At 58.4% G+C, this 15,866-nt stretch overlaps 1 protein-coding gene and 1 pseudogene across 1 annotated transcript; one reads left to right on the forward strand and one right to left on the reverse strand.

Moving 5' to 3' along the window:
- Positions 1-3,472: 3,472 nt before the first annotated feature.
- On the reverse strand, positions 3,473-4,673 carry TEX19 (testis expressed 19). The gene has a single exon (XM_004709211.2). The coding sequence runs from the start codon at positions 4,511-4,513 to the stop codon at positions 3,473-3,475; it is 1,041 nt and encodes a 346-aa protein (XP_004709268.1). The 5' UTR covers positions 4,514-4,673.
- Positions 4,674-11,815: 7,142 nt separating this feature from the next.
- Positions 11,816-12,006, forward strand: LOC115872931 (annotated as a pseudogene).
- The last annotated feature ends 3,860 nt before the right edge of the window (positions 12,007-15,866 follow it).

The following is a 15,866-nucleotide window of genomic DNA, read 5'->3' on the forward strand; positions in this document are numbered from 1 at the left end:
TGAGAGAGTTGTGAGACACTAGCAATTCTTCAAGTCTTGAGGGTCGTCCTCTGTAGAGAGAGAGCTAGGCTATCCCAGCACAGGCAGCAAAACAGCCAGCGGGTCACCAACTGTCAGTCCTCAGCTCGAGAGATGTATATTTCAATCGCGTGGTCTTAAAGGGACCTCAACTTACAGCGACACAGTCCACAGGCTAGGCGTCCCGCTGGTAGTGTAGCCTCTAAATTGAGGCACAGAACAAGCAAGGCAGCCGCCTGATGATCAAAGAGCAGAGACAAGAAAGGTGAGGCTCACGGAGCCATTTATCTCTCCGCCCTTCAATTAATCCCACTTGTGTTTATTGGCCAGGCTGGCACAATAAACTATCTCAATAGGGTTGCAGAGCCACCCCGTTGGGGTACGAAGCCCTTAGGCGGTTTTCTTGACATTTAGTCCCAGAGCTCCGCTGTTCCCGCCTCTGACTTCGTTGGCAGCAGCCTGGGGGCTGGCGCCCACATCCCTGAGTCCTGGGGGTCCTGCTTCCCGCGAGGGTCTGCCCGGGCCTATGGGCGTGTCTTCCTGCCTTGGGGGCGCCCCCAGCTTTTCCCAGCCTGGGTCTTTAACAGCTGCGAGCTAGCTGGCACACCTGAGTCCCTCCCTCAGGGCGGTGCGGGGCTGCAGAAGGAAGGGCTGCAGGCACCCCCTGATCGCCCGGGGCTTGGGTCTGACCCACAGGGAAAGGGGTGTCCAGGCTGGCCTTGTGTGGGTCCCGCCAGTCACTAGGAGGCATCTCCGCCACAAACACCTTTGGCCTTGCGGCACCGTGCCCCACCTTTGAGGGCACCCGGCCTGTGGTGCAGCCCTGACCTTTTAGACGCTGGAGCATGCTCACGAATCTTCGCTACCGCCGCGGGGGCGTCGGAGCACGTCTGAGGACGCCGCCGCGGGGGATGCTGGGGACACGCTCCCAGGTCGCCGCTGCAGGGGATGTGGGAGCAAGTCTGAGGACACCGCCGCGGGGGATGCTGGGAACACACTCCCAGGTCGCCGCTGCAGGGGATGTGGGAGCAAGTCTGAGGACGCCGCCGCGGGGGATGCTGGGAACACACTCCCAGGTCGCCGCCGCGGGGGATGCCGGGAACACGCGCCCAGGACGACGCCAGGGCGGGGGACGCCGGGAACACGCCAGAGTTTCTCCGCAGGGGGCTTCCAGCTGCCCCTTGAGCTAACTTTGGTTCTTCCTGCAAAGGAAGAGCTTCAACTCAAATGAATATTCAGAAGCGTCTTGTTGTGAAACCCAAGCCGTGCCCTTCGCGGCGCCCGCCCTTCGCGGCGCGGTTGCTCAGGAGACAGACAGACTTCTGGCAGTGCGCGGCAGGCCGCGGCGACGACCCCAGCCACCTCGAGCGCGTGGCTGTCGGCTTTTTCGGCCTCCATGGAGTGTCCGTTTTAAAGAGGCGTTGTTTGTACGTTTTACGCTTTTACTTATTCTTGTGAATGGGTGAAGGTTTGGGGAACAGACGATCGGTTTTATTTAATTTTTTCTTGTAAGTTAGGCGGGGGCTTGCATTTCAGGTCATCAACTTTTGTCTTCATCAGTTTAAACCGCTCATCAATCCCCAGTAGTTGACCCCTTACCCGCTCGCTGGTGTCGCCTCTAGAGGTCAGCTTCCACAAACATTTTGTTCCGACCCCTCACTGCCTGTCACCACCCCGCCCCTGCCCCAGCCCTGGGCGGCTTGCCCCTGTGCCCCAGGGGTCCTGCCTCCCCACCCCCCACGGTGGAAGAGCAACCTGAAGGGCCCTGCTTCCCGTGGCTGTGTGGCTCTTCTGAGTGAAGGGTGGTAGTAGCAGGGCTTGACGGTCAAGGAGTCCAGAGGGGAAGGAGGCTCCTGGGGTCACACCTTAGCTGGAGGCAGCAGACCCCCAAAGCACCACCTCTGGCCTCTCAAGTCATCCACCAGATGACCCCCACGCCAGCCATGCTGACCCAGGCTGTGGAGGGGGGTCACTCTTGTCATGTGGGGGCAAGGAGGATGAGAGGCTGGGGAGCTGGGGCTGACCACGAGGGCTGGGCCAGGTGTGCCAAGAGAGGGAGGGTGCTCAGGAATGTGGGGGGGTGCCCTTCGAGCTGTCCTCAGATGCCAGGGTGTGTGGCAGAGCGGCTCACTGGGGTGTGTGTGGTAGCATCACAGGCATCTCTGGAGAAGCCCATGGTGAGAACCCCACCAAGGGTGGTATCCCAGGGGAGTCGTGAGCATAGCCAGGGCCCCTGCCAGAGCAGGAGGGCCAGCAGACTTCTCCCAAAGCCCTGGGGGGCAGGTGGCCTGGACATTGCAGCGGTGATGGCTGGCCACTCCTGAAGGAGATAAGTGGACTTCCTTGACATCACCAGGAACCAGCCTCAGCCCAGCCCATCCCTCTTTCTCGCTCTCTCACACTCACATTTCCTTCCTAGTTTCTTCACACTCACATGTTCACCTCAGTCACAATATACAGACTACCTTCTTAGAAATTCCACCTCGCCTCGCATTCACACACCAACACGCACCTCATCCAGACCCCTTATACCCATCTACATTGTCTCTCAGAAACCTTACCTCACGCCCCCGCCCACGCAACACACTCTCCCTCTCTCTCTAAGCCGGCAGCCATTGCTGCCTCTGCCCATCCCAGGTAGTTGACGTGCCCAAGCGCAGATGGCAGATACAGAGGCCGCCTGCCACCGCAGTCTGAGTCATTCATCGTGAACGGAGGTGGGTGCTGGAACTCTGCCAAGAAGAGACAACCTGGAGCTAAGAGGTCAGACCTGACACTCTCAGACATGACAGAGCCTTACATCTGCTTATACTTTCTGGAAAAAACACACCATTCCAGGCACGCAGCCAGTTGAAGAAACCGAGTGCTGAGATGCTTCTTCCCCAGGACCCTGAGCATCATCCAAAGACCCCTCCCTGACGGAACAGGGTGGGCCCCACACGAGAGTCTGTGTGTTGTGGAAGTATTTATTATTTTAAGTGTGTGTGTGTTTAGGTCCTAATAGGACATCGTTTGGTTGCCATATCCCAAACACTATGCCAGAGATGCAGCCTGACCCACCATCTGCCTGTGGGCACCGAGAGGAGCAGGGAAGGGCACCACTCTTCATCCTTCCCATGAACTCAGAGAGCGCAGTGTTAGCCATATGGTCTTGGTATTGCCTTGTCCCTGGTGGTCACCTGCTATAGGTACAGACAAGGCTTTCAGGATGACACCACCCCAGAGCCATTTACTGAACTTGAACTTTATTTAAGTAAAACAACACACAGGCCATGAGACGTGAACGGTCACGCCACACAACAACGCCAACGCCAGAGACCAGGCGTCCCTCGCAGCCGGCAGGCTCTGATTGGCAGAGGCCAGCACACACCCGTGTGGCTCCCAGTCTCCCTCCAGGCAGCACCGGCTCCATCCTCACCAGCGGCTCTCCTGGCTGCAAGTGGGGAGGCGCTGGTCAGTCCTCCCCTGGCATCCTGTCCTGCGCGGCCAGGGCCCCGGGGCCACCTGGACCTCTGTCCCTCAGCTCTGGGGCCACGGGCTTAGGGACTGGAACCAGGCCCAAGGCGGCCATGAGAGCCAGGTCCTCCCCAAGCACTCTGGGCTCGCTGCCCCTGGTCTCCTGTCCTTGAGTGCAGGGCAGCGGCCCAGCCCCCGAGCTGCCTTGCGCAGGCTCAGGGGGGTCCAAGGGCAGAAGGGAGAGGAGGGTGAGGCCCTGCTCCAGCAGGGTGGTGGCTGCGGGCACCAGCTCTGCCCCCTGGCCCGAGGCGGCCGGCTTCAGGATGCTCAGCTTCCAGATCTCCAGCTCGGCCTCCTTGGGGGGGAACTGCAGGGTTATGGCCCACATCTCCTGGGGCTCCAGCAGCACTTTCCAGGTCTGGCCTGGCAGCTGCAGGGCCTGGCGGGGCACCAGGTGGCGCAGGTAGACGTTGTTGAACTGGCTCATCATGGTGACCATCTGAAGGCTCAGCAGCCAGGCCTCGATGTGGGCCGGCTCCAGGGCCCAGGCGCAGCCCAGGTGCAGCACCATGTGCCCCTCTGGAGGGATGGGCACTGTGGGGAAGCTTTGCCATGGGGAAGGCAGGCTCGGCCAGTGCAGGCACGTGGGAGTCACCTGCAGCCTCCAGGCCAGCTCCTGAGCCCAGTCGGTGGCCTCCTCCGGGCCCAAGTCCAGGGGCACCGCATCCTGGGGGGCCAGCTCGGTGGGCACACACTTGAGCTGCTGGCTCAGCTCCTCGGGGGCCAGGCTCCCAGCGCCACCCCATGCGGCCAGCCCTGGGCCCGCCTCCTGCTCAGAGTCTGACTCCAACTCCAACTCGGACTCATCCCCCTCTTCCTCTTCCCAGTCCAGCAGGGCCTCCCTGAGGCCCAGGTAAGCAGCTCGGAGGCAGTGGAAGCAGAGGTGCATGCAGGGGCTGTGCTGGAGCTGGTACAGCCAGTACCCGCACAGGGAAGGCATGTCGTTCGGCTGATAATGCTTGCTGAGCGGGGGGCACATGGCCACGCAGGCAGCCTGTGGGGGCCCTGGGTAGGGGGACCCACAGGCCCTGGGGACAGCAGGAGGGAAGGCAGAGGAAGAGGGAGTCTTGTCAGGCGCTGGTGTGGGGCTGCAGAGGCTGGGCAGGAACTTCTGGACAGTTCTTCAGCTGCTGCCACTGCTGTTGCCTGGGAAGCAGAGAGGAGGGAGCCCGTGTGGCAGCGGCTGGGGTCTTGCTGCAAGAGCAGGAAGAGGTGCGGGCTGTGGGGGCTCCGCTCTGGGGCCCCAGTCCTGCACACGTGGCCTGCCATGGGGCCTTGCTCCCTCAGGCCCCAGCCTCAGCTGGGCTCCATCACACCCCAATACCGGGCCAGCCTGACAGCCCTGTCCCTGGTCTAGCCCCCCTCCCGCCTGATGCTGACAGGTGGGCGAGGTGGGGGGGCTCCAGCTGTTCCCCCCATCCTGCTGATGTAGCTCACCGCCCCTGTGGGTGAGTGGCTCTCGCTGAGTCTCTGGCTCCCAGCAGGGCAGGGCTCCTACCTGTGTGCCGGTCTTCCTTGTCGTCTAGGGGGTTTGAGGCTCAGGGGAAGGAGGGCTCAGAGCACACCCAGAATATATAGGGCTATTTCCCATGGTGCTCTGAGCTCATCTGCATATCTCCCATGGTCCTCAGGGCAGGGGCTAAAAGTGGCGAATCATGGGCCTCCTACTCCAGGGCCTGTAGCACTGACCCCCCTCCGCCCCTCTGGCCCCGCCTCCCGAGATTGTTACATTGATATTTTCTGAGCACTGTTTTCTGTGGAGACGCAGAGACAGACAGACAGATGCAGTCTGCTGCCCTGTTGTTTGTCTGCTGGGGAGTCCTGCAGGTGTTCCCGCTCTCCTCTGCAACTCCCTTCCTCCCCATCGGTCCACCCCTCCCCTGCTGCTGTGCATCCTGCTCTCTGCACAGCCCTCCACCCCGCACACACGCCCCTCTCAGCCCGGGGTCCCCTGATAAAGTGCTGCATGGCCTTTGGGGACTGGTCAGCCCTCCACTCCTTACCCCCTTTGCTCATCGCCTCACCTGGTGCAGAAGCTTCCACAGGCCTGAGCCGCAGCCTCTGGGTCCGAGGGCAGCCCTGGCCGCCTGCCACTGGCCGCTGAGCCGAGCCCCACCACTAGGAGGAAGTGGCTCCTGCTGCCAGCCTGAGTGAGCCTGGGAGTGGTTTCCCCAGTCCAGCCTTCAGATGAGAACAAAGCCCGCTGCCTGCAAGGGTGCGTCTCTGAGCGGGGTTCCTCGTGCAGCACATGGTGAGAAGGTGCAGTTACTAAGCCCCCTGCCTCCTGGACCCCGAGACCAGAAGGAGACAGTGCCCAGAGCCCAGTCCCCACCGCTGGGGAAGGATCACTATACATTGTCTTGCACAGCGTGGGAGAAAAATGGGGAACAAAACACCATGTGACCAAAATGCCAGGCCTCCCGGTCTGATGGAGACTGACGGGATCCCTGAGACTGCTGAATCCCTCCCAGTGGCTCAGCCTCAGCCAACCAATAGTAGACGTGCAAGGTGGAGAGTAGCCCAGCGAGTTCCTCGCTCCGGAACAATCACCCTGCCACCCCACAGGGCCTTTCCCCAGGGATGGAGCTCTGAGGCCGGAAGGAGAAGAGGGAGCTAGGGGACGGGGCCAGCAGGAGGAGGTGGGAAGAGCGCTGGCACATGGGCTTGCATCAACAAACCAAATGGGCATGACCTGTGGGTGGCGCTCTTCAGCAGTAGAAAAGCCATAAGCCCTCTCTCCAGGACTCCAGAGAGTGCTCAGGAGGATGTGTGCGCATAGCTGGTTTTTACCGTCCTGTCAGGCTTTCAACATGGGGACACTGTGGTTAGAATGAGGATGTGGTTAGGAGCTTTAACAGGAGGTCAGTGAACCTCCTTATAGTCCTATCGATACCCAAGTCAATTGCCACAGAGCTGCCCAGCACACATGGCTCACCCAACCACAGGAGCCCATACCTGTGCCCTGGCCAGCCACCTCCCACAGGACCTGCCCCAGAGACATTGTGTTGTCGGTTGGAACGTTTAAGTCTGGGGCAAGATGGCCTGCTCTATGTCCCCAACCCACTTAAAAACAAACAACACAGTAAGGCCCTTTCTTAAGACATAGACTCGGTTAGCCTCCGTTTCTAGAGAACCCTGCATGGTCAAATTGGGGATTTCAAATGTGACCCCAAACAGAGCAGCCTCCTGGTCCCCCAGTTCCACCTCCTCCCTCAGGCCAGACGCGGTGGTGATGCCTCGCCAGCCCCAGCACTCGTCAGACCAAGAGTCACTGGCCACTGAAACGCCTGCCCCCACCTGTCCACAGAGGCCAGCCCTGCAGGGAGAGGAGAGAAGCTGTCCGGTGACAAAGCGTCCAGGTGGAGATTCAGGGATGGTTCAGGCTAGTGCACGAAGCTTGGAGCTCTGTTTCTACCCGAGAGGTGACAGTAAAGTCATTAGTGGAAAACTAAGCTCCAGAATTGACGGACGCGGACGCTGACTGAACTGTTTCTTTCTTGTCTGCTGATATGCTACCTCGCTCTTCACACAGACGGCTCCGGAGCGGAGGATGCAGCATGCGACAGGCACCAGAGGCGGAGAATTAAGCACAACCACCCTGTAGCCACCCCTCTTGTGTCTTTTCCCTCCACAGTGACTCGAAATCTCATATGGAAACAGCCACGGGGGGGGGGGAGCCAGAAACCTCGCCTTGGACTAAAAGTAAAAAGAGCCACTGGGTGGTCAGTGGGTGCAAGCAGGTTGGGCAGCGCCCTCGCAGAGCTGCTGGACTCTCCGTTCTCTTGCTCTGTGGGCCCCTCTTCCTCAGTCCGGCCATGTTCGCTCGGAGCAGGGTTGACTCGGCCGGCCGACTGACATGGTGACTTCTCGGTGGCTCTGACCATGCTGGCCTTCTTCTGGCAGTCAGCGGCCCTCAGCAGACATCTGTTGTCCAAAAGCTCACAGGGTCCAAGGAACCTTCCCTCAGAATGGGTCTAGCTTGACCATTCTGGGGGCGGGGCTAATCCGACGGCACCCAGCGGCCCTTCATCGGCTCGAAGGGCAAGAAGAGCCCCAGACCAAGGGCCACCCACAGGCAGCCTGGGCTCTACCTGGGACCTGAGCCCTGCTCAGCCCTTTCTCAGAGAGGAGAGAGAGGGGGTGGAGCGGAGGCTCTCAGGCCACAGGCAGGTGAAACAGGTGGGTGACGATGGAGACGGATGGGGCAACGGAAGGACAGAGGACAAGAAAAGGCTCCGCAACCACCCAGCCTGGTCTGCCCACCCTGCGTTGCGTGTGGACGCGGCATTTTCAAGTTGGGGCCACCCTTCTGCGATTCCACCATGCCAGAGGCTGAGGATGCCCCCGGCAGCATCTGTCAGCCTGTGGGACCCACTGCTTGGAGAAGAAGAGGCCCCACCATGCCAGAGGCTGAGGATGCCCCCGGCAGCATCTCTCAGCCTGTGGGACCCACTGCTTGGAGAAGAAGAGGCCCTCACGTACAAGCAGCCTGCCCTGGGGCGGGGCCTCAAGTGCTTTCTGTGGAGTCTACTCTGCTTTCTCTCCACCCCCCATTCCTAGTCCCCTAACCCTCCCCTCCCCCCCAAAGATTGTTGAATTCCCTTCCTCTCGTGTCCAAACCCGAGTCATTTCTGAGCTCATAGAGCCACACAGACAGATACAAGAAGTCCTCAGGACCACCCAGGAACCGAGCAACATTGGAGAGGGGCCCCCGCTCCCCAACTCTCCAGCCCTCACCCCCATCCCCGCAGGTGCCTGAGCTCAGACTTCCGGCCGGTCGCCTGAACAGTCAGCAAACCAAGTTCCGTCCCTTGACGTGCCCGCCCACTGACCCATCTGTTCACTGCAGCACCAAGGCGTGGAGGCTGCCGCTCCAGCTACCAGTTAGGGCCAGGGCAGTGGGGCAGCGGCCCAGGAGATGCTCAGCCTACGCCTTTGGGTGGGACCAGCCTTAGGGGGAACCCAGTTCTTCCCTCAGGGCCCAGTTAACGTGGCCTGGCTGGAAGTGGTGGGCAATGTCCCTGAACCTGGGTGTCCAGGGCCAGCCATGACCAGCTGAAGCTGTGTGAATGGAGAAGGTCTGCTCCCCACTGGTCCCTCTTCCCCGCCAGCCCCGACCTTCCCTGGTGCCACGGACACTGCCACGCTGGCAGACAGGCAGTGAAGCTTCTCCCTGACCGGGTCAGGAGAAGCAGTCTGGCTTTCAGCTGTCATGAGCCCATGTGACCAGGGCTGGGCTGGACGCCATCATAGCATACGGGGAGGCTGAGTGGCCGCCAGGCCCTGGCAGTGACCCTGGCCCTGGCCCTCACCCTCCAATGAGCATGCCAGTCCCCGCTGGGCCCACAGCACAGGGGCGGCCAGGGAGGCTCTGTGGTCACTCAGACCTGTGAATATCAACGCCTGCAGCCCTTGTACCCCTGTTGCTCCCCCAACCCCCAGCCCAACCCCATTGCTGTCTACCCAGTCCACAAAGCCCCTCCTGCTGGGGGAGCCCACCCCCACAGCCAGTGTCTACTGAGTTTGAGACGTTGGGGCTCGGGGAGGCTCTGAAGCAGGTCCCCTGGCGAGGTCAGCGAGTGAGTTAAGGGATGGTCCCAAGGATCAGCGGCTCAACCCCACTAGCTACTCTGTGGGAGTCACACTTGTGGAGAAGCTCCACGCACCCTGGAGGTGGCTGGAGCAGCGGCACTGACCCACCGGGGGTGGGGTCGCTGGGCCTCACTGCGGTCAAACTTCACGTCCCAGGCAGGGCAGGCGGCCAGTGGCACCTGTGCCCCCACCCTGAGAGTCCTTTCGTTCCTGGACCCATACTCACTGAGTTCCCGGTGGCTAGGCTGTTTCATGGTGTGTGTGTGTGTGTGTGTGTGTGTGTGTGTGGTGGGGAGGGTTCTTGGACCCTCTGCTCAGCAGATCAAGGGTCCACTGTCTCTCTCTCTGTTGCAAACATTTCCCCAAAGTGACTGGTGGTCGGTGTGGGGCTAGAAGGGCCCTGCCTGGCAGACGCCCCTAGCCCACCCCCACAGTCAGCAGCCGCTGGCAGAGGCCTGTGGGGCCTGAGGGCAGAGGCCAGGGCAGTGTCCTCTGAGCACAGCTCCTCGCTGGCACCCAGATTGAGCTTGGTCTCAGCCAGCGTGCTGTGGGGGCAGCTCTGGCGGCTCAGAGAACATTCCGGAAATGTTTGTGGAAGCAGACACAGACCTGCTGCTCTCCTGGCTCCATCCTCAGTGTCCCAGACTGCTGGCAGGGCCGTCCTGATCTGGCCCCACAGCCTGGCCCCGTCCCCATGGGGACAGGACATCTGAACTCAGTGTGGCCAGAGAAACCACTGGGCCACAAAGTCCTTCAGGCCCAGTTGGAATCCCGTCCTGAAAGGCAAGCGGGTGTGTTTAGTGCATCAGGTGAGTCACCAAATAGGGGCTTTTTGAAAGCTTGTATCAGTGAGTCGGGAAAGAGTGGCTGAGTATCCCAGTAAGACCACTGGCTGGTATTTAACTGTTCCCGCCTCTGCTCTGACGTCCCCAGGCGAAGGTCAGCCCTGCCTCTTGGCTTGCTTGGGACCCGCACAAAGTGACCCAGGCTCCTTTCCCCTGGCTGCTCCCTCGCTCCTGCTCACCGCCAACAGGGAGCCGTTGGGGGGTTGAGATCTCTCTTGTGGGGTGGCCACCGTGGGCTCTCAGAGAGATGCCGCATGGGCCCGTGGCTGCTGGAGAATGCGACTCCCCCAGGGCCGGGGGACAGAGGAGCTTTGAAAAGTCGCCTCTTGGTTCACCTTTGGGGTTTTGATGTTTTTTAAAGAAACGATTTGCTCCATTAAATTAGAGTTGTGCTTCCAACAAGAAAACACAAGAAGGCCTGCGGTGAAGGACAGGCACGATTCTGGGGCCAACGGGGCGACGTGCCCATGGGGCTGCAGTGAGCAAGGCTCCCAGCCTGAATCCATGCCCAGGTTGGAGTCTGTGGCATCACCCACGGCTGCCACCCCACCGTTTTGGGTGCAGCTGAGCTCGCTCGGGAGCGGGGCTCTGGGGCCAACACCTGGTTTCTCTCAGAGGCCCGTGCTTCTGGAGGGACGCGAACTTTCGAATGCCGTAGGACATCCGGAGTAACCGAGAGGGCCTTGGCCTATTGTCTTCCAGTTGTCTGTCCAACGTCACGGTAAAAGGAGGAGTGGTTGAAGTCGTCACGGAGCTCCTTTTCCGTGCACCCACACGCAACGTCCACGGAAACAGCCGTCACAAAATCAAATCGTGTCTTTCCACTGGGCAAATCTGCTTCTAAAGACCCTTTTTAAGAAGTATTGAACGCAAAGGTGTCTCTTCGAGAAGTAAGACGCGTGTGACCCAGTCCACGGTGTCTTCGATCACCAGCCTCGAAGCCGGACCAGGAACAGGCAAGCCCCAAGAAGAGCGATGTCTTTGTGTGCGGGTGTTGGTGAAGGACGGTAAACACCCCACGGAGACGCACGGCCAGAGGGGTCCTGAAGTCTCCTCGCCTCACGGTCAGGAGGGACCAGTCCCTGGAGACAGATGTTGGATAAAGAGCGCAAGCCCCTCAGCACAATGAATTGGCGCAGGGGCTGCAGCGATGGGCGCAGACATGGGAAGGGTCCTCGCGAGGATGGCACAGGACCAGGTCCGTACCTGAGAACAGCAGCTGGCAGACACGTGTGTCGCTGCCACCGGCCTTTATGCTGCCGCCGTCCTCTCTCCCTGTGCTGCTCACAGCGACCCTGAGGTCAGGGCAGGACTGTCCTGGGGGTTTCAAGGCAGACTCCTTACTCACCGTCCGGTGGGGTGGCTGGTGTTTTTGAGGTGCTGATCTTGAGGTCAGCAGCCCATGAGGGCAATGAATGTACAAATGTGTTTTGCACAATTGATGTGTGTATGGATTGTGATAAGAGTTGTATGAGCCCCGAATAAAACGATATTAAAAAAAAGAGGTTAGCAGCCCAGCGCGTAACCACAGCCCTGTTGTTAGGTGTCCTCAGGTCCCTCCAGCTCAGAGCGACCATTGTTACGACATCCCAGCCCCACAACCATTGCCTGTTTGAGCCCATGGCAGCAGCCAGGGTGCCAGTCCGCCTCCTGGAGGGGCTTCCTCGAGCTCGCTGACGCCGACCAGCGTGCACTGGCCTCACCTGATGCATGGCCAAAGCATAAGGGTCGGATGAGGTCTCTCCAAGCCTACCGGCGACTTCCTCAAGAACAGACTGGCTTGTTCTTCTGGCAGCCCGGGTGCCCCCCAGTGCTGTCATCTAAATCCTCCCCCACCCCCACCCCCGACATGGACGTGGCTGCTCCCGGGTGGTCACCCTCCCCGGGCTCTGTTCAGGTGGAGGGGCCTGTGATGGACAGTCCTTTTCCACACGTCGGAGAGCACGCCGGCCTTGTGTCTGCGCCCGCATGTCCCGACAGCCTCCCCGCGTCCCGTGCACAGTGACTGAGGGGACAAACTGTGCAGAAGACAGCCCTGCAACACCCCCTCCTGATTGTGGGGCCCTTTCAGTGGACGAGTTAAGACTTGTTTTCTACTTTGTTAGAGAATTTCAAATACTACTAAGAGCCGGCTCAAATCGAGATCTCTGCTCACAAGGAGGAAAGAAAGGGCCTCTTCCACTTTGGCCCCGGTTTTTAATCTGCCATTTTTAGGTCCAGTGAGTTGAATGCTTAAAATAAATCAAAATTTAAATCCCCACACTGCAGATCAACACTTAAAAGATTAAGATATGGAATTCTCTTAGTTGCTTAATCTTCTGATTCCCTTTTCCCATGAACTTACTGAATGTCCCTCTTTTTTTTTTTTTTAAAGATCATTTTATTGGGGCTTTTACAGCTCTTAATAGCAATCCACACATCCATCGTGTCCAGCTTATTTGTGCATATGTTGCCATCATTTTCTTCTTTTTTTGCCATCATCATTCTCTTTTTTATTATTATTTTTAAATTGTTTTATTAGGGACTCATACAACTCTTATCACAATCCATACATACATCAATTGTGTAAAGCACATTTGTACATTCATTGCTCTCATGCCACCATTTTCTAAACATTTATTTTCTATTTGAGCCCTTGGTATCAGCTCCTCTTTTTTCCCTCCCTTCCCCCTCCCACCCTTGTGACCGCCTGATAAATTATAAATTATTATTGTTTTCCTATCTTACACTGACTGCTGTCTCTCTTAATCCATGATCCTGTTGTTCATCCCCTTGGGAGAGGGGAGGGGATTATGTGTCCATCATTGCGATGGGATCCCCCTTCTTCTCCTCTCCCCCCATCTTCCCCCTACTCCCCTGGTATTGCTACTCCCATTTCTGCTCTTGAGGGGCTTTATCTGACGTGGATTCCATGTGTCCTGGGCTCTTCTCTGTACCAGTGTGCATGCTCCGGTCTAGCCAGAACTGAAAGGCAGCATTGGGGGTCATGATAGTGGGGGGTGAGGAAGCCTCAAAGAGCCAGAGGAATAGTGTGTGTTTCATCGGTGCTTTGCTGCACCCTGGTTGACTCATCCCTTCCCTGTGACCTTCTGTGAGGGGATGTCCTGTTGTCTACAGATGGGTTTTGGCTGAATGACCCTCTTATGATAAAATAAAAGATGCTGTTTAAAGAAAAACAACAAAAATTTAAATGCATCTATTCTTCTAGCTTGTGCATTCCTCCGTCAGCTCGCAGATACTGTGGCTTCCTCAGGTTCACCTTCAGCCTCAAAGTGAAAACTGAATTTCACAGAATCCCGTTCCTCTGCTCGCCCCGCTGCCTCTTCTGCTCTGATGGACTGGCTTTGCTCAGCCACTTCCACAAGGCTTACAGCTTCCCGCCCATCCTCTCTCCTGCCTCCAGCAGCTTCTGAGCCCAGCTTGGCCCCTTAACGGACACTCTTCCTTGAGACAGGCCTCTTGCCCTTCCTAGCCTCTGAGCAAAAGACAGACTCCAGGCTTTTCTGGTGGGCGGCAGCTACGATCATTGCTCCGAGCTGTCGAGGGCCTACTGTGTGCCGCTCACACTGCATAAATGGGGCCAAGGTGAGGCCACCTGGCCCATAGAATTTCCCTGCTTGATTTTCTTCCCTGCACTTTTTGTCACCTGAACTTATGGCGGTGGTCTTCAGAGCAGTTTGTTTTCTGCCTTTCCCCACTGAACTAGAGTCTCCAGAGCAGCCAGATAACTGTCTTTTTAGCTATTACATTCTTCAAGCCAGAACAGACTTTCTGTAGATATCTGTCAGACGCACGGACAGGTTGGAGGATAGATGCATGCATAGATAGGTGGATGGATGGACAGATGGGGTGGATGAATGGGTTGGGGGGAGAGGGGATGCATGGACAGATGGTGGGGAGGGGATGGGAACATGGATGGATGGATCGTGGGAAGGGTGGATAGATGGATGGTGGGAGTGGGGGTGGCTGGGTACTTGGGTAGATGGATGGAGGGGTGGCCTAACCCTTTGGTGAGAGCTGAGCATGTGACCTAGGACCCGCCCCGCCCCCCACTTCTGGAATGTTGAGGGTGGTCTTCCCCCTCTCATGTATTATTTGTTATTTTTGTTTTTATAATAATGTGATCTTATCCTTAACACCTTAGTGCAATTTGTTTTTAACTGTTTTCTGTGGGTTTCCCAACTGTGAGGCACAAGAGGTGGGGAGGGGCCATGACAATGACAGAGACCAGGGGTCACAGGGCGTGTGTGTGTGTGTGTGTGTGTGTTGGGGGGGGGTGACAAGGAGGGGAAGGGGAGCTGGGAGTCAACAGTGAAGGCGGGAGTGGGAGGAGCACTGGAGCTGATCCCGAAGGCATGCTCACGTAGGGGCTGAATCGACAGGCTGGCGGGTGGCTCTAGGACAGACCTGGAGGGTTGGACGATTCCCGCTTGACGTGTGTGAATGACTGAGCTACTCAGTTCTATGTCTTACAAATTATGAGCCGAGAGAACTGTTGAATAAATAAGAACGCCCCTGTCCTGTTGTCCAGGAGCCTTGGTGGCCCAGCTACCATGACCTGTTCACTGCAAGGTCAGCAGTTCAAAACCATCCCTTGGCTTCTTGGGGAAAGACAAGCTTTCTGCTCCCATAAAACAAGAGGCTTTCTACTACCGCTAACAGTCACAGCCTCAGAAACTCGCCGGGCCGCTGGACCCGGTCCTATAGGGTCACTGAGTCAGCATCGGCCAGGTGCAGGGAGTGCCAGCAGAGCAGCCTGGGTGAAGCCCGGAGCCCAGGCCAGACTTTGTGCTGTGGCAGCCCAGGCCTCGGGTCACAGTGGGCATGGCACACGGTCTGGAGGGGGTGGGGGCCTGAGGGTGATGCCGGTTTGTCCTCAAGGAGCCCTGTGCCAGCCTAGGCTGTAACTTGCCCTGCCTGACTCAGAGGGGCCACCGAGCTCAGACCCCAACCCCACATCGAGCGCGCCCCTCCTCCGCTGCCCTTAGATGGATTCTCTCAGCGGGTGAACACGGCGGGGTCCAGGGAGAGGATTCTGACTAGCGGACGGTGGGAAGTGCATGCCTGTGCCTGAACAACGGAACCGACAGGCGTGGAGAGCGGGCTTGTGAAGGAGAGAGGCTGTTAGTCCTCTGACTGGCTCGGTTTGGGCTGAGGCTGCCAGGAGGATGGATTAGCGGTGACAGGAGCTTCTGCCGGGTGCTACAGAAGTGGGTTTCAGGCCAGACTGGAGGCGGCTGGCAGTAGCAGGGCGGTGGCTTTGAGGGCCTTCAAGCATCATGGTACAAGGTGACCAAGGTTAACCAGCTGCCCCAGAGCATGTGGTGATTCACCTGAATACCAGGTCTCCAACCACCCCCTCCCACCCAGCCCACTCTACCTGGCCCGTAACTTGTCAAGGACAATTTAGATAAGGCCAGCTCCAAGCGCCTGTCTTTCCTGTGGTCCACTTTGTTCAGGGGCAACTGTGCCACCCCAGCTTCTCGTCCTCACTGACCAAGGAGGAAATGGCTTCTCAGCTCTATGCCCTTATTGTTGCTAGGCGTCCGTGAGGGGCTTGCTGGCAGGGAGCGAGTCTGACATCACCATCCTTTACGTAGAGGGAACCCCAGACCTAGCCCTGATCCCAGCCGCCTCGAGCTACCTGCCCATCCCCACAGCCTGGAGCCAGCCAGCTTCCCAGGCCAGCCCAGAGCAGGGGTGCTGACCAGAGAGAGAGACGTAGCCCAATGAGTGACCTTTGCTTTTGACAAAAGGCAGGGGTTAAAACAGCACAGGTCCAACGTCTCACAGTGACCAGGACTTAGAACCCCCGCTCAGAGACGCACCCTTGCAGGCAGCGGGCTTTGTTCTCATCTGAAGGCTGGACTGGGGAAACCACTCCCAGGCTCACTC

This window comes from Echinops telfairi, unplaced genomic scaffold, assembly GCF_000313985.2.
Source record: "Echinops telfairi isolate 266 unplaced genomic scaffold, ASM31398v2 ScPeMD7_7458;HRSCAF=8496, whole genome shotgun sequence".
NCBI lineage: Eukaryota > Metazoa > Chordata > Mammalia > Afrosoricida > Tenrecidae > Echinops > Echinops telfairi.